The sequence below is a fragment of the Melospiza melodia genome, chromosome 2, assembly GCF_035770615.1.
Source record: "Melospiza melodia melodia isolate bMelMel2 chromosome 2, bMelMel2.pri, whole genome shotgun sequence".
In the NCBI taxonomy this organism is placed as follows: Eukaryota; Metazoa; Chordata; class Aves; order Passeriformes; family Passerellidae; genus Melospiza; species Melospiza melodia.
Genome location: NC_086195.1, coordinates 4,932,978 through 4,958,844, shown reverse-complemented (window position 1 = coordinate 4,958,844; position 25,867 = coordinate 4,932,978). Strand labels below are relative to the sequence as shown.

General features: G+C 44.2%; 1 protein-coding gene and 1 long non-coding RNA gene across 5 annotated transcripts in view; one reads left to right on the top strand and one right to left on the bottom strand.

Moving 5' to 3' along the window:
• The window catches only part of LOC134432388 (uncharacterized), a 13,205-nt gene extending 11,983 nt beyond the window's left edge, over window positions 1–1,222 (bottom strand). Inside the window, exon 1 of the long non-coding RNA XR_010031317.1 lies at window positions 961–1,222. This is a non-coding gene — a long non-coding RNA (uncharacterized LOC134432388). The remainder of the gene's footprint in view (window positions 1–960) is intronic.
• On the top strand, window positions 679–25,867 carry TMPRSS2 (transmembrane serine protease 2). Of its 4 annotated transcripts, none has more exons than XM_063181003.1 (15): window positions 679–824; window positions 8,239–8,395; window positions 9,585–9,655; window positions 10,510–10,708; window positions 11,850–11,933; window positions 13,468–13,587; window positions 14,914–15,043; window positions 15,515–15,622; window positions 17,199–17,242; window positions 18,074–18,248; window positions 20,471–20,646; window positions 21,643–21,738; window positions 22,331–22,473; window positions 23,322–23,474; window positions 23,658–25,867. In XM_063181003.1, exons 3-15 carry the CDS (start codon window positions 9,641–9,643, stop codon window positions 23,667–23,669), a joined length of 1,455 nt encoding a protein of 484 aa, XP_063037073.1. In that variant the 5' UTR covers window positions 679–824; window positions 8,239–8,395; window positions 9,585–9,640; the 3' UTR covers window positions 23,670–25,867. The 4 variants fall into 4 exon arrangements, with proteins under 4 accessions (XP_063037073.1, XP_063037093.1, XP_063037083.1 ...); XM_063181023.1 differs by lacking the exon at window positions 679–824 and adding an exon at window positions 1,025–1,107; XM_063181013.1 differs by lacking the exon at window positions 679–824 and adding an exon at window positions 1,341–1,427.

Genomic DNA, 25,867 nt, shown 5'->3' with positions numbered 1-25,867 from the left:
TGAACAGATCTTGAGGCATTTTTTTTTATTCCATGATGCCAAGTAACAATTTGTGGGGTTATTTCCCTCCATTTAGGTAAGGAAACTTAACAGGGAAATCTTATGACCAGGTACCCTGCTTCAAACCTAAAGCATCACTAAGGTCTGAAGATCTTGCTGTAAATTAAAGACAAGGATGTGCCACACAGGTGGGCATGTTAGAGACCACAGAAGGTGACACTGCAGAGTTTTGGTTTGTCTGGGATGATTTTACCTTTTGCTTCAGGTGAAATTTGAGATAAAATTGCTGCAACTGAGTCCATACTGGAAAATGACTGAATCTCATTGATTCCTTTTGGGTGCTCAGGAGCATTTTGCACCCAAAATGGTGCAATTTTTAAAAATAAGCTAAAGTTTAAAGATGTTTTAGACAATATTTCTCAGGGTTTTGTACCTAGGGGTCGCAGATTCGTAGTTCTCTCTGAACAAACACACGGACCTGGAAAAATACTGAAGGTACGATTGATAGAATTCCTTGATATGCATTTGGAAATATAAACAAAGCCCAGACACTTGCACGCCAAGCTTGTGTACTTTGCCTTATCTGCAGTCCCCCTACAGAGATATTAAACATAGCATGCAGCAATATTGCAGCTAAATCAGAGCTGTTATTAACAGTGAGTGGAATTTCTTCACTTGGGAACTTCAGAGTAGTACTGGAAAAGTTTTGAGATGCGAGTGGATTTTATTTTTTTTTTAATTTTTTTTTTTGCTGTGGAGCTCAGCTTTGGCAGAGAAAAACCCTCCCTCACTGTAGGATTTCCTTACAGGTGGCACCACAAGCTGTGAGTACCGCGACCATTGAGATGGCAGTAATTCCCCAGAGCGCCCCGTTATTAAATGACCCTAAAAAAGCCCAAAGAAAACGGAAGTCATTTACCCCGGCCGGTGTTTTACGAGCAACCTTTATCAGGTACTGACCTGCCCAGTTCAGGGAAGTGGCTGTGACTCCTTATTTTCCTGCAACACCCTGAAACGGAGGCCAACAGGGATGAATTCAATAAACAGGGCACAGCCGCAGCACGCTGGGCTGGAGCAGCGAAACCCAAACCCGGGGGTCTGACACGGGTAGGGGGCTCAGACACCGCTTCTCCTTCGGGAGGAGGAGGGCTGGGGGTTTGGGAAGGGAAGGGAAGGGAAGGGAAGGGAAGGGAAGGGCAGCCCGTGTCCCTGCGGGCCTGCCGGGCTGTGGTGGGCCCCGGGCCGGGGCGGGCAGCGCCGGGTCCCGCCCGCCGCGGGAGGAAGGGGCCGGGCGGGCGGCGCATCCACCTGCGGGCACCTGCCCCAGCCCCTGCCCCGCACCGTGACTCCTCCCCGGGCAGCACCGCCCGCTCCCGGCTCCCTCCGCCGCCTCCCAGCCCCTGCCGAGCTCCCGCAGCTTCCCCCAGGTAAGCGCCGCTCTGCCCGCCCGCGGCCGCCGGAGCCACCCGTGAGGGAATCGCCATCCCGGCCGCGGCGAGCTGCGCCGTGCTGGGGTTGGTTTTTAGCTAAGAAACTTCGCTGCGCTCTTGGGCGGGATGAGGAGGGAGCGCGGCGGTGTCTGGAAGCCCCGTTCCGCGGGGGAGGAGTGACAAGCGAGAGGCGGCTCTCCCCGTGCCCCCCTGCTGTCCCCGGTGTCCCCTGGCCGCAGCCGGTGTCGCCAGGGCGAGATGCGGCGCGATAAAGTCGCGCACTCCCGCGGGCCGGCGTGTAAGGGAAGCCGGGAGCAAAGTAACACGGAGGAGGTGGATGGGGAAGCCGGGAGCCAAAGACACACAGAGGAGGTGGATGGGGATAGCCGGGATAGCCAGGAGCCAAAGGAGCACGGAGGAGGTGGATGGGGATAGCCGGGAGCCAGAGGAGCACGGAGGAAGAGGATGGGATAGGCAGGATAACCGAGAGCCAAAGACACATGGAGGAGGTGGATGGGGAAGCCGGGAGCCAAAGGAGCAGGGAGGAAGGGGATGAGGAAGCCGGGAGAGTCGGGAGGCAAAGACACACGGAGGAGGTGGATGGGAGAGCCAGGATAACTGGGACTAAAGGAGCAGGGCGGAGGTGGATGAGGGTAGCTGGGATAGCCGGGATGGAAAGGAGCCAAAGGAGCAGGGAGGAAGGGGATGGGGAAGGCAGGATAGCCAGGATAACCAGGACCAAAGACACACGGAGGAGGTAGATGGGGAGGCCGGGAGAGTCGGGATAGCCGGGACTAAAGGCGCGGGGAGGAGGTGGATGGGGAACCCAGGATAACCGGGAGCCAAAGGAACACGGAGGAGGTGGATGGGGAAGCCGGGATAGCAGGAAAAAAGGGGATGGGGGTAGCCGGGATAACCGGGAGCCAAAGACACGCGGAGGAGGTGGAAGGGGAAGCCAGGAGCCAAAGGAGCACGGAGGAAGGAAGGAAGGATCTGGATGGGCGCTGTGGGTTCAGTGAGAGCGCGGTCCGAGGAGCCGCAGCGGGGAAGGTGCGGACGGAGGGCTCGGCCAGAGCCGGCCCAGCCCGCACCGCTCCAGGTGGAGCTTGTCCATCTCCTGCCCTGGTGATGAAGGGCAAAAGATTGGGCAAACTCCTCAAGGTCGCAGAGAGAGTAAACCAGAACAATGTTTAGCTCTGGGGCCTCTTCAGTGCGTATTGATGCATTGGGTTTCAGCAAAAGCGCTAATTTGGGGTCAAAGTTGGCACAGCTCCTCAAGTGATTTTGGAAAAGTAACTTTCAGAAGAGCTGTACCATTGAAACTTCTGTGCCAAAGCTTTGCATGCTGAGGTGAACCCAGTCCACACCTCCTCGCAGGTGGCTTTGTGTTAATTGCTTGCCTGGACCTTGAAACTCAACCTCAGCTTCCTGGGTGGGTGGGTGTCTGTGAATTGAAGGCAGCATTGTCACACTGAGCCTTTGTCCTAAGTGGCCCTGTTTGTCCTGAGTCAAGTGACACTAATGTCTCCAGCGCTTTAGAAAGAGCCCAAGGAAGCAGCTTGGAATATTTGCATCATCTAGGTAAATACTGGATGGGGAAATGTTGTGTGTGGCATAAATCAGTGAACTGGGAAAATGGCAAGTTGTGGCTTTTACCTGCAGTGTAGATGTAAAGCCAAAAGACAGGTGGCTAAGATAAATGCTGATGTCAAGGTAGGACTTCATGTGCCTTTTTGCCTTTCTTCCTTTCATTCTTAAACTGTTAAAATTTATTCTGGCTCATAGGACAGTCAAACTAGAGCAAATCTATCACGGTAGCCTAGCGTGAAATTGGAAATAAGTTGGAACTACGTTCCTGGATGTTGATGGAAAAACAGAGCAACACATTATTGTGGGATGCTGGTCAAAATATTTGCCTTGGAGTTGCCAGTCCTGAAAATCTGGGCTTTTCCTCCTGTGCCAGTCCAGGGCTGGCTGGTCCTCACTGAGCAGCTCCAGTGCCTGTGCCTGCAGCAGCGCTTCCCCCAGGCTTTGATGTTGCATCCTGAAACCCTTTCTGGCAACAGGAGCCTCCCCGTGGAGTGAATTCAAACCTCCTGCCAGCAAGATTTGCTTTTCACTCTTATCTGCCACAGACCTCTTAGAAGTGGTTTGCAGCTCCTCGGGACCTGTAGGTCACGGGTTAAAAATCGCTGACCTGGACAGGTATCTAAATAAATCTGGTTTGTTAACATTGCTGGGTTTTATTTTCCTGCAGTGTGGGTACCTAGTGCTGCCTTATTCACATCACATTATTTGCAGCTCAAATATGGTGAACAAGTGCTCCTGAGAGGTTTATTTCCTTGCAAGTGACTGTCAGTGACGTAGACAGACACTTGAATTTAGCCAGAGGGTAATAATCAAATATGAAAATGATTAGCAAACATGCTTCTGCCAGAAAGTTATTTGCTTATGCCTTGGAAGAAGGGCAAGGGCAGAACCTGGGATGTCGTGTAGGGGAAGTAAGAATCCAAAGGCCAAGCTGGCTGATGCTGCATGCTCCAGCTCCTCCTGTGATCTGGTAGTGGTTTGTAGCTGCTGCCTGAGCAATGGGTCCATCTCCTACCATGCCAGAGCCTCTGCTTCTCCTGGGCCCTTGGTCCTTTCTGGTTCAGAAATGGCTGGTTTCATAGGGTTAGGGTTCTCAGTGAAATGAGAAAAAAGGACAGAGCATTTCAGCCTCCTTCCTCACCCCACTGCTCCTAACAAAGCACGTTACGTACTCGTGGCACACTGAGTTTGAAGTAAATATCTGTTTTCAGATAGATGATGATAATAATAATAACAAGAAAATTATTTGTACTATGAGTATGGCATCCTACAACTTTTTAAAATGTGTCTGCTCCCCTCAGAGATTTTTAATGCCTCCTTTTTTTTAGCACGTGGAAGTAGAATTAATCTTGATTTTCTGGCCTGGGGAATATTCCTGTGGACTTCAGTGAGCCGCTGCTGATAGTGCTTATCAAGAGGCACTGCTTTTTAACACCTCTTGATAAGTAGTTGTACATTATAATGGCTTTTTTAGGAGCTAATCTGGAATAGCTTCAAAACTATTTCTTAGGAACTGTGAGAAGGACGAGGTTTTATTTGTGGCAACCTTTCAGGTAAATATTTGCACAGTCTCACAGAGTTCTCTGAAATACTTGTGATGTTACTGCACAGGCACGCTGAATAGAGCTCACCTCAGTTGAGAAGGTTTGTTGAAAGGCCAGGACACTGCAGGACCCTGATTTTGGTGACTTTGAGACATTCAGTCAATTTGTCTTTGATCCCTGCCAAAGGATAAATGGAATGAATTAAAATCACTTCTTAAAATCATCACAATAAAAATACTCAGTGCCACTTCTTGAAGAAGTGTCTAGGAAATCTTGTTAATGAAATGGGATAAAAAAATCTTATTTATCTCCTTTCCTTCTTCATTCATAACTGTTTTTTTTTAAACCTTTCTATACTTCATGTGCAAGTCATCATAATTTTTAGTACTGACTGTTAAACAGCAATCTTCACCATGTTTCTTTCCTCCTGTCCAGGTGACAACTGTCCTGTGAAAAGTTCATAAAAATGAATCTGAAATCACCTCTTTGCTTGTTTGCCCTCTTTTTAATTTTTGTTTTAAATTTTGTTGCCCCACTAACCTTTTCTCCACACCATCATATCATGATTACATTATGTTCACATTTATGTTGTAGAAACTTCTAGGTGGTCATAAAATGGTTGGAAATAAATAAAAAAAGCAAGTAATATTTCCTTTCTGGCATCATCAATGCCATAATGTGTTGGCTTGCCCTCCTTTAAGGTTGAGCTTTGCACTGAAATGACTCCTTTGCTATCTCAGTGAGTTCTGTTGGTTTGCTGGATACAGAGAATTATTTGGATGGAATTTTGGTTGCAGTGTGTCAGGTTCATGTAGAATGTTTAGGATGCTTTTATGCTTCCTCCTTTTAGAGGATGAACTTGACTTCATTCATTTGGGCTTTGGCTCTTCTGTCCTCTTCCATCTCTATTTACATGTGGCTGCTTTTATCTAGGTCTAACTGTGAAGAACTAGTTCAGTGGTTTTTTTTTTTTATTGTTCTGGGGTTTCTTTTTCAATTGCTGATAACCACCACAGGGCTCAGCAAACAGCTGATGTTGTTTCTGTTTCAGGAAATAGCCTGAAACACCTATTGGAGCAATATATGTAAGTTTGTAAATGCAGGAAGCAAGCTGTTGCCAGTGTAACTCTGCCTTCTTTGGCCAGTTGAATTCCCAGTGTTGAATTAGGATATCTGGAGGTAGTTATTCCATCCTATTGACTTGGGCATGGAAACAGCCTATGGGGAACTCTGTGTAAAAAGCTTTGGAAACCAATAAACAATTATGGCTTGGTGTGTGCTGAGGAAGGGCTGTTATTCCTTGCATGGAGAGCCAGGGTAAAAGGCAGCAGGTCTGGTGTCATTACAAAATCCTGCTTAGACTTTTAGGGTTTCTTTGCCTTTCATTCTGTCTGTCGCCTTTTTGGGGTGTTGGCTCCTGGCCAGCAAAGGGCACAGGAGGTGTGAGGGGGCCGTGAGCTGATGCTGCTGTAAATGAGGCAAAATCAGGGTCTCGTTTTTGCCCCAAATTCACCAAAATTCAGTGAGGGGTTTAGGAGCACATGGTGGTGAGGACCAGCCGAGCAGCACAACTCTCCAGGGCACAGAGGGACTGTCACTGTGGCAGGGAGGAGGACAAGCCTCTGCAGGGCTGAGAGTCTGGACATTTTTGATTAAATAGGATGTTGTAAATGAAGTACAGACCAACTGTGCTGCAACTTTTACTTAAAGACCTGATTTGCAGAAATCTGTAGAAAAACTAATTAAAAAATCCAAAAAAGCTATTGGATTGAATTTGGTTTGAATTAATCTATTTTTTTTTTGTATTGTTGTTTAGCTGTGTTCCTTTTTTGGTTTCATTTTTGACAAATTTACTGGAAATAGTGATGCATTCCTTTAATCTTAATGACCCCCATGATTAAGATAGCATAAAATTAACACTCCTAAGGCATATGTAAAAATCTTGGATACTTCAAATAGCAGCTGCCAGCTAAGGCAACACATTTTGCTTTATTCATCAGTGATCTGTGTCAGTGGTGGCTTTTTACTCTTTGTCACTTCTGTCATTAGAAACAGTGGCTTTTTTTCCTGTACTTTGAAAGTATTTCTTTTATGGAAGAAAAACCCACTCAGTTTTGGACCTTCTGTGTTGCTGGAGGTGTAAATGCTGGTTCTGCTCCATCCATACTGGAGTTTTTGAAATTTAGGTGCAGGACTGATGGGTCCCTTTCATTATTTGGTGCTGGAAGGTGATAGCAAGCCAACCCTCAAGCCTCTGGTACCCTGTGACACCTTGAAGCTCTGATGGGGAACTCCATCCCAGTTCCCTTCCTGGGACCTCCACCTCTATTTAAAGGACTCCTGAAGTTTGTTTTTTCGGAAGCACCCAGTAAAGTGTTGTAATAGCTGAGCAGACCTCAGGAGGAATGAGGGCAGTGAGAGGGAAGGACATCTGTACACTCCCACTGAACTCTTGTGCGCCATCAGAGTGGGTTTAGGACACTTTTCAATGGTCTGTTTAAATTCATCTGATGTGTGAGGTGAGTTAGGGGCCAAATATTGGACTAGATAAGGCAGAACAGTCCCTTGTAGCTCTCCAGTTGTTGGGGAGTGTTTGATGGTCACTTTGCTTCTCCATGACCCAGCTTCCTTATCTGAGAAGCTGCTGCACTTCCCTTGATGTGTTTGTAAAACATTTTGAAGTGTGGGAGTGATGTGTGCTTAGGAAAACCAGATTATGTCATTATTGGATGCTGCAGATTGATTTTTTGCCTGAAACATTTGCAAAGCTAACAGGAGTTCAGTGATTTTGGTTTCCCGTAGTTTTAAAACACTGGCTAATATAATATAATATAATATAATATAATATAATATAATATAATATAATATAATATAATATAATATAATGTAATTAATATAATGTAATTAATATAATATAATATATAAATAAAATAATATATAAATAATATAATATATAAATATATAATATATAATATGATATGATATAATATAATATGATATGATATGATATAATATAATAGAATAGAATAGAATAGAATAGAATATAATAGAATATAATATGATATAGAATAGAATTATATATAATATAATATAATATAATATAATATAATATAATATAATAGAATAGAATAGAATAGAATAGAATATAATAGAATATAATAGAATATAATAGAATATAATATGATATAGAATAGAATTATATATAATAGAATATAATTATATAATATAATAGAATATAATGATATATAATATAATAGAATATAATGATATATAATATAGTATACTTATATATATATATAATACCATAAAATACAGGAACCTATGAGTTCCTGTATTTTATAACAGGTAAAGTGTTATTAATCAGAAGCTGGATAGGAAATAGATTAACAAGAACTAAATTGGGAGTGGTGGTGGAACACCAGCTAAGTAAGACAGACATTTTTTTCCTCAGTTCATTTGAAAACCAATAAAACCAAACCAAAACCACTCCCAGAAACTCCCCAAAAAGAGTGAGGAACACTCTTCCCTGTTAATTTGCAAAGCCTTTCAAATGGTAATGTGAAAAAATTTGGGATTTTTTTTTTTGGTCATAGTACCTGTTTGCTTATCTCGAATCACCACTTCTCTCTGGTATCACTAAACCTCCTAACCCTTTTATTCCTTCTCCCTTTCAGAGAACAAGGAACAGAAACAGCCTCCTGTGATTTGTTTGTCCCCAAGTCTGGGCAGAGCTGCACTTCCCCACTGCTGTGAAGAGCTGGGCAAGGATGGATGGGACATAAAGCAAAGCAGAAGTCCTGGAGCCTTAGTCACCAGTCTGATGGACTTTCAGTGAGTATGAATAAGGCTCACCTGTCTGCCACACAAATAAGTGCAGTGGTGCATTATTTACATGTTTGCTGATAAGCAAATAACAGCATCAGCCTTCCTGAAGTGTCACAAAGGATTGGCATGCTTGAGGGGCTGAGCAGCTGCTGAAATCTGCTTCAGTGACATTTGCAGTTCAGTTTTGGGTGAGATGATGCCTTGACAGAGGTTTTAAAGGATAACCTATTACTTTGGGCTGAATTATGTTGTGCTTTTACACAGCTTCAATGTGCAGGGTTTTCCTTGCAAGGTAGAGACAGGTATTTCTCAGTGCAGGACTAAGGCACTTTTTAGGCTTTTTTTTCTTGTAGAGCAACATGAGAGGACTCAGCAGACAGCAGCATTTATTAGAATGATTTCTTGTGGAGGTGTATAACTGCCTATTTTAGATCTGTACCAGCAAACATTTTTGTATTTCTAGTGTCTGTGGCAAACATTTTCCTATTTCTTGTGTCTGTGGCAATCAGTGGTTTTGCTCCACGTTAACGTTTAACTTTAAAATCAACTTCTGGATGCTTGAAACATGCAGTGCAGAACCTCTCTTTACCCTGTTTGCAAAACCCTCAGTATTGCTGTGGCACAGTTCCCCTGCAGTGCTTCTCTCCCTGTTTTTGGTTCAGTGGTTACAACACACAGCCAAGAAAACAACTCTTTAGAACACAAAAAAGCGAAAAAAACGTGGCCTGTGGGGGCTGCAGGTATCGTGAACTGGTTGAATTTGTGTTTGCTGATGCTGTGCTGGTTTCTGTGTCATAAATCTCGGAGAGACACTTGAGTAAGTGTTGAGAGAGGGCCTGGCCATGGCACTGACGCCGTGTGGGTGCCTGCCAGGAGATTCTCTGACTGTGGTTCTGCCAGCCAGGGTGAGCACTGACTTGACCTTCTCAGTTTGTGCTGCCCTCGTGCTAATGAATAGTTGCCACTGTATAATCCTCAGGGTTGTATTGAGAGGCTGCTGAGATCTGATTTCATGCTGCACCTTGATTTGTACCCTCTCTTCAAATACTTCCGCTTGGTTTGGGTTTGGTTTTTTTTTAAATTTGTTTTATTTCCCCCTCTCTGCAAATCTGGCCTCTTTCCAAAGGGAGAACTGACAAGAAAGCTGGACAAAGCCTCCAGTTGTGATTGTTTTCTTTTTTGTTTGTTTGTATAGGTTCACACTTTACGCCCCAACACTTGAATTGTTTCTGTACTGTTGACAAAGGAAAAATGACCTCTACTCTAGTAAGTAAACAAAAATATTCACAATATTCCTTTCTCATTTTTTTTTTCTTTTAATTTGGTTTTATTTCTTTACACATAACAGCCCATTGAGCGATGTCCTGATTAACAAGTCTTTTAAAACGTGGACTATTTGATGTGTTTCCTTTTTGGCCAAAAGGGGGAAAAGATGCTGTGAGGCAGGTGTAAGAGCCTCGAATTAACCAACATTTCAAGATACTTTCAGGGGAGATTTATGCTTTTGAGCACATACTTTTGATTTTTTTTTAACCTTGTTATAGTGGGGTAGGTTAGAATGGCTTCTGACTAGTTCTTAAAGCTCTTGCAGGATAAATATTCCTGGAATAAATATTCCAGGATAAATATTCCTGTTGCAGGCCAGTGTGTGTCAGAAATAGCTTAGGTGTACCTGGTGCTGTCACAGCACGAAATGAGGCTGTAAGCATTTATCCTGGACCTGCACAAAGGCTGTTACTTGTCAGCATTTCTTTCTGTGCTGGTGCAGCCCACAGCTGTCCCTGCTGGTTATTTCTACCCTGTCAGACGTCCCAGGGCAAGCAATTGTGCAAACAGCTTGGGAGGGCTGGGCTCAAGAATCCTTCTTAGGCTGGGCTGCTATGGAAAGCAAGAGCAGGAAACTGATCTTGTCAGAGGATTCCCAGCCTCACTCTGTGCTATTTTTATTATTCAAACCGTGAGGTTTTGGCCATGTCCTGTGAATCTCTCTGTCTGTGTACACTGGAGTCCCCAGTAAGTGCTCTGTGTGTGTGGGGTGTATTTTACAGAGTGGCACTGGGAGGTTTTTTGTCCTTGTTTCTCACTCTCTGCTGTTCCCTCCCTCCCCACACCACCCTCAGGGCCCACCACCGCCATACTACGAGAACAGGGGCTTCCAGCCAGAGCCCCCCTACGCTGCCAGGCCGGCAGCAGGTGCTCACCCCTACCCACAGCTCTTCTCCACAAACCCTCCCTCCGTGCCAAGCTACATCCCAAGGGTTGCCACCCACCAGTCCACCAGGCCAGCGGCGCCCCCACCCAGGAGAACCTGTGCAGCCAGTAAGTTTTGGGGGGGTTTCTCCTGGTTTTGTGTGAAAACCCACCTGGAATATTTCTCTGTCTGCTCTGGGGTGCCCTGACCCCCAGGGCAGCACTGACTTTGATCCTCATTCATGGAGAAAGTTTCCTAGACTAGAATTCTAGTTTTCTAGAATTCTAGTCCAGGAAACTAGATTCTAGATTCTAGAATTTCTAGATTCTAGTTTTCCTAGAATCCACAGAAGTGTGAAATAGGTTTCTGATGAGCAGTGAACTTGTTAGGTGCTGTGGAAACCCAGAGCACTGGGAACATTTCTCTGTCTGCTTTGGGGTGCCCTGACCCCCAGGGCAGCACTGACTCTGACCTTCATTCATGGACAAAGTTTCCTAAACTTCAAGATAGACCAGAATCCACAAAAGTGTGAAATAGATTATAGAGAGCATTGTAGAGAAATTGAGGTTTTGGGGTTTTTAGTGTGTTGTGGATGGAAGCAAGATGGAGGGCACAGGGTGTTGTCCTGGGTTTGTTCTTCATGCTGCTTCTTCCTTCTTCTCCATGGGTTTGGGTGGCATTTTGTAATTGGGCAGAAAAGTCCCCATTGCAGCTCTGTGGGATCAGTTATTGGGGTAAAAGGGAAAATAATCCAGGTGCCAGTTCTTCATTGGATAGTTCAGTCTTAAAAGACCTTGTACCAAGAGATTGTTGGCCATTTTGTGCCTTTAATGAAAAGCTGCTGAACTCACAGCAGTGAGACTGTTTTACTGGTCAGAAATAATAAACACCTGAGTGTGAACATGAAACACCATCTCAAGTGCCTTCAATCCAGACCCAGAGAAACCCACAGCTGGTACTGCCACAGTTTTGGACCTGAGATTTGTTGAAGTTAGATGACAAAGGAAAGGGACTTTCCCTTCCCCGCTGTGCATTGAAGGAGCCACTTCCTTCACGCCTTTCTTCCTGTTGTGAAGAAGTGACAGCTGGCTGGGGTGCTGGTGAAGCTGGGGGCTTTGGGAGGAAAGATGGTGGAATGGGGAAAAGTCAGGCTAAAAACAACTGATTTTAATGTCGAATAAATAGTGCTGGTGGGTGGAACTTGCTGGTGGGTGGAAATAACTTTATTTGTGAATCTAATTTCTCTTTTCCTCCTTGCTTTCACTTCAGGTCTAAGGAAAACCATAATAATAATATTATCTATATTAATAGTCATTTGTTGTGCAATTGCTGCTTTCTTCATATGGTATTTTGGTAAGTTATTTTGTTTTCCTTTTTTTTTTTTTTAAGAAAAGATGCATTAAACTTTTCAAGTTAGATATATCCATTCTCATTTTATGCTTTATTCTGAATTAAGAACAGAAAAGTCTTTGTTCCTTTTCTCCTAAGAGATGAACTAATGTTGCTTCTTAATGGTTTAGTTTTGTTTGTGGGTTGAGGTTTGTTTTTTGTTTTTTTTTTTTCTTTCTTTTTAATGCTGCTGCTACTTTTCAAATTTGAGCTTCACTTGATTTCAGGTGAAGGGAGGGGATTGTAATAAGTGTGCAAACCTTAACTGCAGGAGTGTAAATGGTCAAGATGTGTTTTGCTTTGCTAAAATGGAATCTCTCTTGGAGCAGAAGTCACATCCATTTATTTGTCTCTGGGGGGCTTTTGTGTAAACATTGCACGAGCCCAGCCTGTCTCAGCACTCTAAGTTGTACTATGGATGTTTGCTTTGGAAATCATCCCCAGTTGGGGTGGCTGAGCTCTGAAGCAGGGCTGGACCAATTCTGTTCAGCTCAGGTGAAGTTTGCCTTTCAATGAAAGCTGTTTTGCTAAAAAAGCAGGAAACTAAAAATCTGGTGGTTTTAGGAGCCCCTCCTTTCCATTCTGCTCAGGAGAAGAGAAGGAGAGATCCAGTGGAAGGTGTCCCTGCTCATTGCATTGGGGTTGGACTAAAATGATGTTTAAAGACCCCTTCCAAACTACTCTATGACTTTAAGGGAGTTCATTTAGAACTATGAGGATGACACTTAGTGTTCTTAGGGGAATTTTTTTGACTCATGTTCATTTAAGCAGGGTGAGTGCAATCTTGTTTTAAACAAGAGCAAAAGTACATAATTGAGGCACTCAGTTATGTGCCTTTTCTACGTGTTAACACTTTGCCAGCGCAAAGCTTATTCCTTTCTGACAACTTCATGGTGCCTGATTATTCAGGGGAGGCCAGTGGCCCAAACCCAATCAGCTGCACCAGAGACTTGATCTGTGCAAAGGACAGAGCAATCCATCTCTGCTGGGGCAGGCTGGGTCCCTCCCACCTCTGGGTTTAAGAATTGCTTCCAACGTTTTGCTCCACCAAAGTGGGAAACTCTTTGAGAGCTGGGCTGATGTGGGTGGTCACCAATTGTTGTGGGTCCCAGGATGAGGTGAGAGATGAGAATTGACTCCAAGTTCTTAGAAGGCTGATTTACTATATTATCATATCATATCATATCCTAAAACTATACTAAAGAAAGAGAAGGATACATCAGAGAGCTAGAAAGGAATGAATAATAAAAACCTGTGGCAGAGTCCCAACACAGCTGGGATTGGGATTGGTCATTAATTAAAAACAATTCACACAGAACCAATCAAAGGTGCCCCTGTTGGTAAGCAACCTCCAAACCACATTCCAAGCAATCAGATAATCATTGCTTACATTTCTTTTCTGAGGCTTCTCAGGTAGAAAAATCCTGGCGAAGGGATTTTCATAAAATATCACAGTGACAATGTGCAGCCTCGTGGCTGTGTTTGTGTCTCCCTGCAGTAGAGAACAACTGTCTGAGCTCCCTGATTGAGTGTGGCTCCTCAGGGGTGTGCATGTCCCCCTCCCAGTGGTGTGATGGAGTGAGCGACTGCCCCAACGGGGAGGACGAGACCCGCTGTGGTGAGTGACAGCAGCCAAGGGCTGGGGGAAAATTTCATCAACTGCAGCAGCCTGGGGGCAGATTGCCCTGTACAGAGCTTGCCTAAGCTGCAACAAGGCTGTTTTAGCCTAAGGTCTGTCTTTAAAGTGGTTTAGGATGTGTGTTATGTATAGATACTCAGTTTGTTTCCAGCCCGATTGAAAAGCTGAAATAAAACGCTCAGGGGTTTGAGCTGCCTTGACGTTGAGTCAGTTTTTTAAATCTCACCTTTTAATTTGAGTGGGGTTTGTGCAGAACTGGCCCAAGCATTGTCTGTGGATGGAACAGTCAGTGGTGACTTCTCAGTAAGCTTCAGGTGATTACAAACCTGGTGGTCTTCAGTCAGGCTTGGCTTTTTCCATGTATTTTGTATTCCTCGTTCTCCTCTTCGTTCTTCAACTGACTCATTTGTTTAAGAAAGCCTGGCCTGATCATTGCTTTGAACTGAAAAGATGCCAAGGGAAGCTTTAGAGCTGAAGGTCGAAGGTGGAAGAACCTTGATTTGTCCATTCCAGAGGTTTGGCATCTTGGGTCATGCCAGCGCCACACTGGAAACTCCAGCTGTGCTTTAAATTCCCTCTGCAAACTTTTATTCAGCAAATTCTCATGCAGGGTTAGCATTTGCTGGCAGCTGTTCCACCCCATTTGGTTGAATAATGGCTTCTTGGAGAAGCCTGTTTCAATCTGTTCTTTTGCTTGAACTATTTTTTATTAAATTCTTGTGCAAGCAAATACATAATGGGACGTGGAATGTCAGAGCTAATTGCTTCTGGTTACATTCTTGCTTTACAAAGCACTTCTCTGGAGAAATTTGGTGTATTAAGAGATAATATAATCTCTTAATAATAAAGATATTAATAAGATAATATGATCTATTTTTCAATATATCATTTTATTTGTACACAGTATGTAATATATTAAGAAATATATGGTTGCATAAAGAAAAGATCAGGAAATTTTCATTTTCGTTTTCATTCATTATTGCAATATTTCTCAGTGATAGAATATAACAGAGAAATTTTAGCATAAAAGCTGAAATGAAAGGATGAACCCTATCTTGTACATTTACTTTTTAAAACTGGTAGTTCTTATAAATTGCCTTACATGAAAAGAAGTCATTGCCATATTTCTGTCTACTGGCTATTTACTCAGAATTTGAGTAGAAGGGAGCATTAAATTAAGATCAGTTCATGCATGAAGTGGATATTATGGGTAACTGCTTCAAGAAGAGAGAGCAGTCATAATAGCATGTGGTGTTCTTAGTTTCCTTTTTTTTTTCTTTTTTCCCTTTCTTCCTTTTCTGGCAGTTAGACTTTTTGGACCAAATTTTATCCTGCAAGTTTATTCACCTGTCAGCAAATCCTGGTATCCTGTTTGCCAAGATGACTGGAATGATGATTATGGGAAGATTGCGTGCAAAGACATGGGCTACAGCGTGTAAGTGCAACCTCTGTCAGTCTCTGCTCAGAAAAAGGAAGGTTAAAATTTCCCTCTTGCCATTTTTAATGTGTCTGAAACCTTGCTGTGGAAATGTACTGGCAAAGGCATCTCTTCATCTTGCCCTGTTATATGAGGTGCATACTTATCAGGTAAAAATATGATATAAATTATATAAATATTATATAAAAATATATTATATTTATAATATATATTTATTTTAAATATATATATTTAAAATATATATTTATATAAATGATATAAATAAATGGTATAAATATTTTAACCCAGTGACTGTGGCTGGGCGGCACCACCAGGGTTCCACGTCCACAAAAAATAAATATAATAAACAAAAATAAAGATTTCTAGTGCTGTCATGTCAGAAGCTCTGGCTGGGCACAGCTCATTGTTATGACCTGTTTGAAAACTGAAAGCACTGCTGGGTTTCATGGTGGCCTTTCTGTTTTTTAGGGATACATATTTCTACAGTCGTGGGGTACCTGACGTCAGCTTTAAGAGCTACATGAAGCTGAACACAAGTGCTGGGAATATAGACTTGTACAAGAAGCTGTACACCAGGTACCTTTGGTTAATAAAATCCTCTCTCCTTTCATCCAGGCTCTCTCCAGATGCTGGAAGAGGTGCAGGTTCTGCCTGCAGCACAATGCAAGCACAGTCGGGATTGTTGGAAGGAAAGAAACTTTGCTTTTAATCTGACTGCAGCAGCTGTTCTTCCCTCTTTTTAAAAACACAGCTGTCGTTTTTCCATCCTCCCTGTCCCCTTCTAAAAGAAAAAGGTGTCCCATCCTCTGTGTTGCCTAGAAGGCTGCCATGTCAAAGGTGTTTTTCTAAGGCTCTCTGACCAGCAGCAGGAGTTTGTGCATGGTGACAAGAGCTGCAAGCTGCCACACATTCACAGCAGCTGGCACAGCCTTTCTCTCAGTCACATGAACACACAGCATGCAAAAATGGATCCTCACTGTGGAAAGCTGTGCTGGTGTTCACAGGGGTCTCATGTTGAAGGAAGAGACGGGGATCTGACTCCATGTTTCAGAAGGCTTGATTTATTATTTTATGATATATATTACATTAAACTATACTAAAAGAATAGAAGAAAAGGTTCTCATCAGAAGGCTGGCTAAGAATAGAACAGATTGATAACAAAGGTTTGTGGCTCAAACTCTCTGTCTGAGCCAGCTGACTGTGATTGGCCATTAATTACAAACATCCAACATGGGCCAATCCCAGATGCACCTGTTGCATTCCACAGCAGCAGATAATCATTGTTTACATTTTGTTCCTGAGGCCTCCCAGCTTCTCAGGAGGAAAAATCCTAAGGAAAGGATTTTCCATAGAAGATGTCTGCGACACCACCATGCCTTGCATTCACCAAAACTGTCCTGTGGGACACTGCAGGCATGAGCACAAAAGGTTTGTAAGCCTGTTGAGAAGCAAGATGAAGAGAGAAAGTGGAGCTGGTTTAGGAAGTTTTTGCAGAAGAACTAAACAAGGGAGCTGCAAGGAGTTTGCAGGCACAGCAGTCTACAGGTTTTGACACTGGACACTTCAGAGTGGTTTAATGATAATAAAAATGATGCTTTCTGTCACAGACATCTTTCAAGAAAAATCTTTCCCTTAGGATTTTTCCTCCTGAGAAGCTGACAGGCCTCAGGAACAAAATGTAAACAATGATTATCTGCTGCTGTGGAATGCAACAGGTGCATCTGTGATTGGCCCATGTTGGTTGTTTCTAATTAATGGCCAATCACAGCCCAGCTGGCTTGGACAGAGAGCTGAGCCACAAATCTTTGTTATCATTCTTTGCTATTCTATTCTTAGCTAGCCTTCTGATGAAATAATTTCTCCCATTCTTTCAGTATAGTTTTAATGTAATATATATCATAAAATAATAAATCAGCCTTCTGAAACATGGAGTCAGATCCTCATCTCTTCCCTCATCCTTGGACCCTTGTGAACACCATCACATGTTGGAGGCCAGATGGTGAAGAAAGGAGGGAACCCTCTGCAGGGAGATGGGGCTGAAGGCAGGGCATGTATCTGGAAAGGGCGGAAAGCAGCTGGGGGGTGGGCTTGGCTCTCCATTTCCTTCACTGAGTGCCTGAGATGCTGTTTGGTGTTTTTATTTCTCCTGCAGTGGTTCCTGTGCCTCAGAAAGTGTGGTTTCCCTGCGCTGCATAGGTAACTCCCTGGCTTTTGCAAACTTCTGCTTCTTCATGCTTTGAAATGCCCTGGCTGGCAAAACCTTTTGGACCTGAGGCATTTACTGCTGCTTTTGCATGGGCAAATGATTTAACTCTGGTTCCCAAATAATGCAGTTCTAGGAGCAGGGTGGGAGAGAGGAGACAAGGAATACAGTGGATCCCCAGTTGCTTTTGTCTTTGCTGCCACTGGTTCCTTTAAATGACTTGTGGTGGAACTCCATATCCATCCCCCAGCACTGTGTTGGGATGTCTGTGGCACATTTGCTCTCCAAGATTCAGCAATTGGGTGGGCAGTACATTTTTGATGGTTTGATTCCTGTCCTGAGGACTCTCCTGGCTGTTGGCTGCTTTGTTGCACAGCAACAAACAAAAAAATCCCCAAAAAGCCACAAACAAACCAATAAACAAAAACAGAGACAAAACAACACACAAAAAACAAAAAAAACCCCAACCCAAAAAAGCCCCAAACCAACCAAACAAAAAAAAAAAAACCCAAACAAACAAACAAAAACAAAACAAAGGAACAAAACAAAACCAAAACCCCAAAAACAGTGTCTGAATGGCCAGAGACTCCTGAAAGGTTGGAAGAGTTTAAGGTGAACCAAGGGCAGCAGTTGGCAGGTGGGGTTTGCAATTTAATGAGGTTTGGGCAATGGCAGACTTGGGATTTGGTGTCAGGGCAGGGGTGTGAGCTGTGCTGTGCCCACCATGGTGCGTGCACCCCTCTCTCTGCCAGGGGAGCCCGGGGTGCAGAATCCACCTCCCAGCCCCCTCTTTGATGGAGCTCTGTGTGTGCCTGCCCTTTCAGAGTGTGGCCTGGCCAGCAAGAGCGCGAGCATCATGAACAGGATCGTGGGCGGCAGCGGCGCCGTGCTGGGGCAGTGGCCGTGGCAGGTCAGCCTGCACGTGCAGGGCACCCACGTCTGTGGGGGCTCCATCATCACCCCACACTGGCTTGTGACAGCAGCACACTGCGTGGAAGGGTGAGTTCCCCTCTGGTTCCCAGAATCTCAGAATCACTGGGTTGGAAGAGACCTTCAAGACCATCGAGTCCAGCCCAGCCCCAACTAAACCCTGGCCCCCAGTGCCACATCCAGGCTTTGTTAAACACACCCAGGCATGGGGACTGCACCACCTCCCATTCCAGAACTTTCTCACCCTTGCTGCAAAAACCTTTTCCCTGCTCTCCACCCTGTATTTCCCTTGGTGCAGCTCGAGGCTGTGTGCTCTGGGTGTGTCAGTGCTGCTGCAGACAGAGCCCAGCCCCAGGTGAGCACAGGCACCTTTCAGGAGCTGTGCAGAGTGATGGGGGCAGCCCTGAGTCTCCTTTTCTCCAGGCTGAGCACCCCCAGCTCCCTCAGGGCTTCCTCACAGGGTTTGTGTTCCCAGCCCGTCTGGATGTGCTCAGTGTCCCAAGGTCCTTCCCAAGCTGAGGGGCCAGGGCTGGGCACAGCACTCTGGGTTTGGCCCTCACCAGTGCTGAGCACAGGGACAGAATGACCTCCCTGCTCCTGCTGGCCACTCCATTCCTGGTCCAGGCCAGGTCCATTGGCCTTCTTGGCCACCAGGGCACACTGCTGGCTCATGGTCATCCATCTGTCCAGTACCCCCAGGTCCCTTTCTCCAGCCACACTGTCCCCAGTCCATAGCATTGCAGGGAGTTATTGTGGCCAAAATGCAGGACTCGGCACTTGGATTTATTAAACTTCACCCTGTTTGCCTTTCTTCAAGCTGAAATTGCAAAAATTTATTCAATTCTCCCCACTTTTTCCCTTAAAACTGAATTTCTCCCCCTGCCTGGCATGCAGGAGCTCGGGGCAGTGTTTTGTCTGTGTTGTAAATTTGAAGTATTAAGGAAAGATTGGTTCTGGAGGAGGGTGGCTGCAGCTCATCTGTCTGCTGTCTACAGGAAGCCTTATTTTATATTTTGTCTTATTTACAAAATGAAATGGGTGATGTTGAGCACAGATACCCACCCAGTTCAAGATGTAAACTCAAGGCACCAAATTTAATGCCAGCCATACAATGTTTCCATGAAGATGTTGAATTACACTGTGAGAACACCCAAAGGGAACTCCCCCCCTCCGAATTCTCAAATATCACACTGCTGTAGATATGATCAATTTAAAGACACCTGTGCCATTTATTTCTTCGTATCTTTTTGCCACAGGGTACTAAAGTCCAAGTCAGTATTAAATACAGATTTATATCTATCCAAGGAGCACTTTATGTAGCCATCAACAAGAAAAATAGCTGCTGCTTTGTACATTTTTCTCCTATAAAAGAGAGTTTAGGGTTCTGTGGTACCCTCAGAAAGGGCAGAAATTTGTTTAAAAGGTGGCTCCTGTTGGAGGGAAAACCCCAAAAGAAAAACATTGTAATGGTTGGTTGGCTGGATCACAGTTTGAGGCTGAGGCAAGGAAGAATATTTGTCCTTAACCTTGAGAAAGGAATGCAAGTGTTTGATTTCTGCCTGGAGATCTTATCCCTCCTTTGTTGTCTGGATTTGAGCTCTGCAGTGTGCAAAAGCTTTGGGAATGGCAACCAAGCTGCAGCTGGCACAAACCTGGTTTTCAGCCTGATCTGGGTTTTTTTTTGGAGCTGGGGTGAATTTCAGGCACAACTGCCTTGGCACTTGTCATGGAGGGAGTTTCAACACTTGTAGCAAGTTTTCTGTTAAGCTTTTGTAAACTGTGCTGGAGCACAAGAGGCTGCTTAAATAGCATGCTTAACTTTAAAAAAAACCCCACCAAAACCCAAAACCAGCCTAAAAAAAAAACCCTGGTGCTTTCAAGATAGTGAAATTCTTTCACTAGATCATGTTTTTACTAATTCTGGCTTCTGCTGATACCAGTGACATGTGAGACTTCAGAAATACCTGCCTGATCCCTCAGTCACGGAAATCAAAAGGCTTCAGTGTTGCAGTCTCAGACTTAATTTGTTGTGCTGAGTGATTAAGGGGATGGGCAGTGATACTCAACCCACTGCAAAGATTTTTTTAATATATTTTTGAAACTAGAGCCAGGCTTTCCTCAAGTTACATGTCTGGCAATTTGTTTGTCTTATTCTTCAGAAATGGTAGTTAAATGCATGTGCATTTATGGTCACACAAACATTTGATTACATGAAGACAGTTTTTCGAAGGTTCTAATCCCTGTCTTGTCACCACAGAAGGAAACCCTGAGACCTTTTCTTTGTTCTGCAGGCGACTGTCTGACCCACACAGCTGGAGGGTTTATGCTGGGATTCTCAATCAGGATGAGATGCTCTTCAGAAGTGGATACAAAGTCCAACTGATAATTTCCCACCCAGATTATGACACAGACTCCAAAGACAATGATGTTGCCCTTATGAAGCTGGAGACACCACTGAGTTTTACTGGTGGGTGTCCAGTGGCAGTGAGCACACCCTTTAAAACTTCTGAATTTCATCAAGCAATCCTTGTAGACATTTATTGGAAGAACACAAAATGATCCTAGAGGCAGAGGGCACAGCCTCTGATTTCCTATACAGGATTTATTTAAATCTATGACAGGGATAGGGGGTTTGGGCTCATCTCAATAATATATTTTTGCCTCAGAATGCTCTGTGGTGCTTCAGTTTAGCCACTGCTGTGTGTGCAGAAAGCTACAGGTGCAGTGCTGGAGCTGCTGATTAAATCCCAACTCAAGTCAGGTCAAATGTTGTTTAAAAATCCCTTCAGAATTCAACATTACAAGAAGTTTCTTTCATAAAAGCAGATGTAGGTTGTTTGTAAGCAATCAGTACAGAATAAAGAACAAGCCATTATTTAAACTTTAAGTGCTTTTTGTGTACAGGCCCTTTGTGTTTCAGTGCATCAGTTTAAGGCTACCGGGAGTGATCTGAAAGGGATTTTCTGCTGCTGAGAGCAGGGAGATTGTCTGTTCTCCAGCTTTTTGTGCTGCACACTTCTTGTATATATCAGTACTGAATCCTGCTTGTCTTGTGATTATTTTCAGCAGAGTTTTGCAAAAAGAATGCAGAGCTGTAGTTTCCAGAATTTTTTCTCCATCTTCTACAGCTCAGACCCACTGGTGTTAATTGTTCTGTTTAACCTGATGAATTAAGGTAGAACCACTAACTGCTTGTCCTTCACTTTGAGGTGGAGATGAGGTAGATTTGAGGTGGAGGTGATGGATTTGAGGTGGAGATGGGGTAGATTTGAGGTGGAGATGGGGTAGATTTGAGGTGAAGATCAGGTACCCCTCAGGGAAAAGGCAGCTGGTAAACTTTCTGCTGCTTCCTGCGTTGTCTGCCTGCAAGGAATGCAAAGAGGGAATGCATGATGTGTAAGTGGTGGCCATTTCAATTTATTTTGAGTTCTGTCTGAACATCCATCTTCTGTTTGTTTTGCAGAAAATGTGAAGCCAGTTTGTCTGCCCAATCCAGGAATGATGTTCCAGCCCAACCAGCAGTGCTGGATATCAGGGTGGGGAGCAGAGTACCAAGGAGGTAAAAAGTGCTCCTGGAATATTTTGATCTTTCACATAAACCAGTCTTCTTCATCCTAAGAATACTGCTGCATGGGCTCGTGGGGCAGTTTGAATTACATCTGTTCATACACTATTTTTTAAACCATTTTACAGCCCCCAATATTTACCCAGGGCATTCTGTCTCAAAGCAAGTTTTGCATTCAGCAGACTGCAAAGGGACCCTCAAATCAGTTTTGGGGGCCAGAAATGCCCACCCAGGAGATAATTCTGTGCCCCTGCTGCAGCAAAGGTTGTTGCATGCCAAGCATGTCCTGTGGATGTGGGAAAGGGCAGGAGCTGCTCCTTTTCATCACCTCAGGCTGAAAGAGAATAATGCAAGTAAATTTGCAAGACTGGAAAAAGGAAAGGGAGGAAAAGGGTTTTTTGGTATAAGAAAGGTGCTGTGGGAGGTCCTCTTGACCTCTTGTAAACTTCTTAACGTCTTAAATTTCCATCCTGCTGCTTCTGGGAAGTTTATTTCATCTTGGCTGCTGGGATTTTTTGTAACAGCAGAGTAATGTGATGCTGATTCTGGTTTTGTCTTTGCACGTTTGTGCCTATCCCAATTCCAGGTAAAACATCAAATAAACTGAATTACGTTGCGGTGCCCCTCATAGAACGTTCCAGGTGTAATGCTGTTTATATCTACAATGGCATGATTCTGCCTACAATGATCTGTGCTGGAGACCTGGCAGGGGGAATTGATTCCTGTCAGGTAATTATCCCTAATTAATAGCTAATAATTGTGTAAAAGATGAAATGATCTGATTATTTTGGTGGGCTTGCTAGTAGGTTTTTTTAATCTCTCTGTCATTCTCTCTATCATTCTCTCTATCATTCTCTCTGTCTTTCTCTCTATCTATCTTTCTCTCTATCTATCTTTCTCTCTGTCTTTCTATCTTATCTTTTTCTATCTTTTTCTATCTTTTTCTATCTTTCTATCTCTCTTTCCCTCTCTTTCTTTCCCTCTCTTTCTTTCCCTCTCTTTCTTTCCCTCTCTTTCTTTCCCTCTCTCTCCCTCTCTCTCCCTCTTATCTACCTACCTACCTACCTATTAAAAATAAATCCTGTGCTCCCCCAAAATTAAAAATTGGCATTTCATCTGCTTGGGCTTCTGGTTCTTTTGGTGGTGCATCCCTTTAAAGAGGAGAGCTTTTGTTTCATCATCTGAATGGCTGCCCGTGCTGAGTTCTCACTAAATTCCCAAGGGGGGTGAGGCTCCTTTTCAATGCTTCAAGGATGGTTTGCTACCTGGTACTTGAAAATGATCAAATGCTCCTCATAACCACAGCATTATTATCTTTATTATATATAAATCACAGTGTTGTGGCTGTGAACAATAAAGCCAATAATGCCAGTCTTACTTAGAGGGCTCTGGGCAAATTATTTTCATCCCATTGGAAGCAGACATCATTTAACACCAAAATTGCCACCAATCTTGTTTTAGTGACTCCCTAAATGGCAGATGGGTTTATAGTGAAAGTAAAGCTGTGTTCCTGGGTGAAATGGATTGTGTTTTTCCTGGTGGCTGTGTCCCTGACAAGGTGTTTGTGTCCCCTGCAGGGTGACAGTGGAGGCCCTCTGGTGACTCAGCACCACTCTGTGTGGTGGCTGGTTGGAGACACCAGCTGGGGCACTGGCTGTGCCACTCCCAACAAACCTGGAGTGTATGGGAATATGACTGTGTTTACAGACTGGATTTATAAAAATATGCAGGTAAAATATTCAGAGTTTTTTCATAAATTTTAAGGCACCACATCCTGAAACGTGGTTCTGCTTAAAAAAAAAAAAAAAAAGTGACTTGCATGGTAACTAAACTGTTTTGTTGGGAAGCATCCAAGTGATTGTTAAGACAGAACCTGAGCCTTTGTTTTCTGTTTTGTTTTGTCTTTTAACCAGGCAAACAGATGACAATACTCTCATTGCTAATCGATGTTCCTGAGGACAAGAATGAATGAAGCCATGGGGGCCTGGGATATTTATTCACTTTGTGGTTGATTTTATTTTTCCTCTTTGATTTTTCTTTTTAAAAGTAACATGAAGGATTGCACACTTGGTTCTGTGCTGGCTACAGTGACAGATCTTAATCAGTGAAGGATTATCACAATGAGCACCTTTCTTCTCCTTGTGGTGCTTGGCAGACTCATTCTGTCAGCTGCTTGCTGAAATGTCTCTCTTTTGTTGAGTAACTTTCACTTGATGATCAGGCTTATAATGACAATTTCAATCAGAATTTGATTTCAGATTTTCGTAGCAGGATGCTGAGAGAGTTGGTTTAGTAGTTTTTAAATTAAATGTTAAGTAATGTGAATGTTGAATCTCTGAGCTGCTGGTTGGCAATTTTAAAAGAAATTAATTTTTTTTTTTAGTATAGAATTACAAAATGGTTTGGGTTGGAAGGAACCTTAAGGATCATCCACTTCCAACCCCGCTGCCATGGGCAGGGACACTTTCCACTATCCCAGGTTGCTCAGAGCCCCATCCAAACTGGCATTAAACACTTCCAGGGCTGGACCATCCTCAACTTCCCTGGGCAACCTGTTCCAGTGCCTCACCACCCTCACAGGGAAGAATTCCTTCCTAAAATCTAATGTAAACGTGCCCTCTTTCAGTCTGATGTCACTAGCCATTGTCCTCTCACTCCATGTCTTTGTCCACAGTCCCTCTCCAGCTCTCTTGTAGGCTCATTAGGGACTGGAAAAGGTGGTGAGATGTCCCCAGAGCCTTCCAGAGGCTGAGCAACCCCAGCTCTCTCAGCCTGTCTCCACAGCAGAGATGCTCCAGCCCTTGGAACACCTTTGTGGCCTCCTCTGGACTCTCTCCAGCAGGTCTGTGCTGGGCATCCCAGAGCTGGATGCAGTATTCCAGGTGGGGCCTCAGGAGAGTAGAGGGTGAGGCATATGTATGAAGGGAATTTTTCATGCACTACAGTACAGGCACAGAAAATAAAATAAAAAAAAAAATACTCACTGTCTATTCAGGTAGTTAAAAATCCTCAGGATCTCAACACAGCCCTCAGTCAGAGTCAGACTGGTGCAGTCTGGCTGCCTCAGACCTTACAAAAATGTGCCTTAAGCTGCTCTGAACCTAAAATGGGAGAGTTGTCCATGTGGGAGTTGGAGAGGGATGTCCCAGGCAGGGATGCTCTGGACAGGGATGTCCCAGACAGATGCCCGAGGACAGGGATGTCCTGGATAGAGATAGGCTGGATAGGAGGATGCTCTGGACAGGGATGTCCCAGACAGGGATGTCCCAGGCAGGGATGTCCTGGACAGGGATGTGCCATGCAGGAATGCTGTGGACAGGATGCCCTAGGCAGGGATGTCACAGGGATGTCACAGACAGGGATGCCCTGGATAGGGATGTCCCAAGACAGGGATGCTCTGGTCAGGGATGCCCCAGGACTGGGATGTCCTGGATAGGGATAGGCTGGATAGGAGGATGTCCCAGACAAGGATGCCCCAAACAGGGATGTCTCAAGCAGGGATGCTCTGGTCAGGGATGTCCCAGGACCGGGATGCTCCAGGCAGGGATGTCATGGATAGGGATGTCCTGTACAAGAATGCCCTGGACAGGGATGCTCCAGGCAGAGATGCCCCAGAGCTGCAGCAGGAGCAGTCCCAGTGCTGAGGGCCCTGTCTGAGCACATTGAAGGTGACTTTTGACCTCTCCCTGCTGTGGGAGGGCAAAGGAGTGCAGGCAGGCTGTGCTGCACCTGCACCTGCACACACACACACACACACACACACACTGGGACTGGATGTTCTCTACAAGGAAACACAAAGCTGCGTTTCTGCAGGACCAGATGAACTACCTCATTTGTTAAATTTGGCTTCTGATTCCTTAGAGCTCTCCTTTATGTATCCACCTGTATGTTTTTAGCAAAATGTAATTTGTATCCGAGTGCCACCCGACTGAGGATTTTGAAAATAATTTATAATCGTGGTAGAGGATCAAAAAGCCATATCAAGTCACTTTGTTAAGGATAAATCTTTATTGAATGAAATGACTCTAGTAGTCTTGTTTTCTCTTTTGGTACTGAAATGCAATTATCTTACATGTAAACACTGCTCCAAATAAATTGGGTTTTTTTCCTTTTTTTTTTTTTT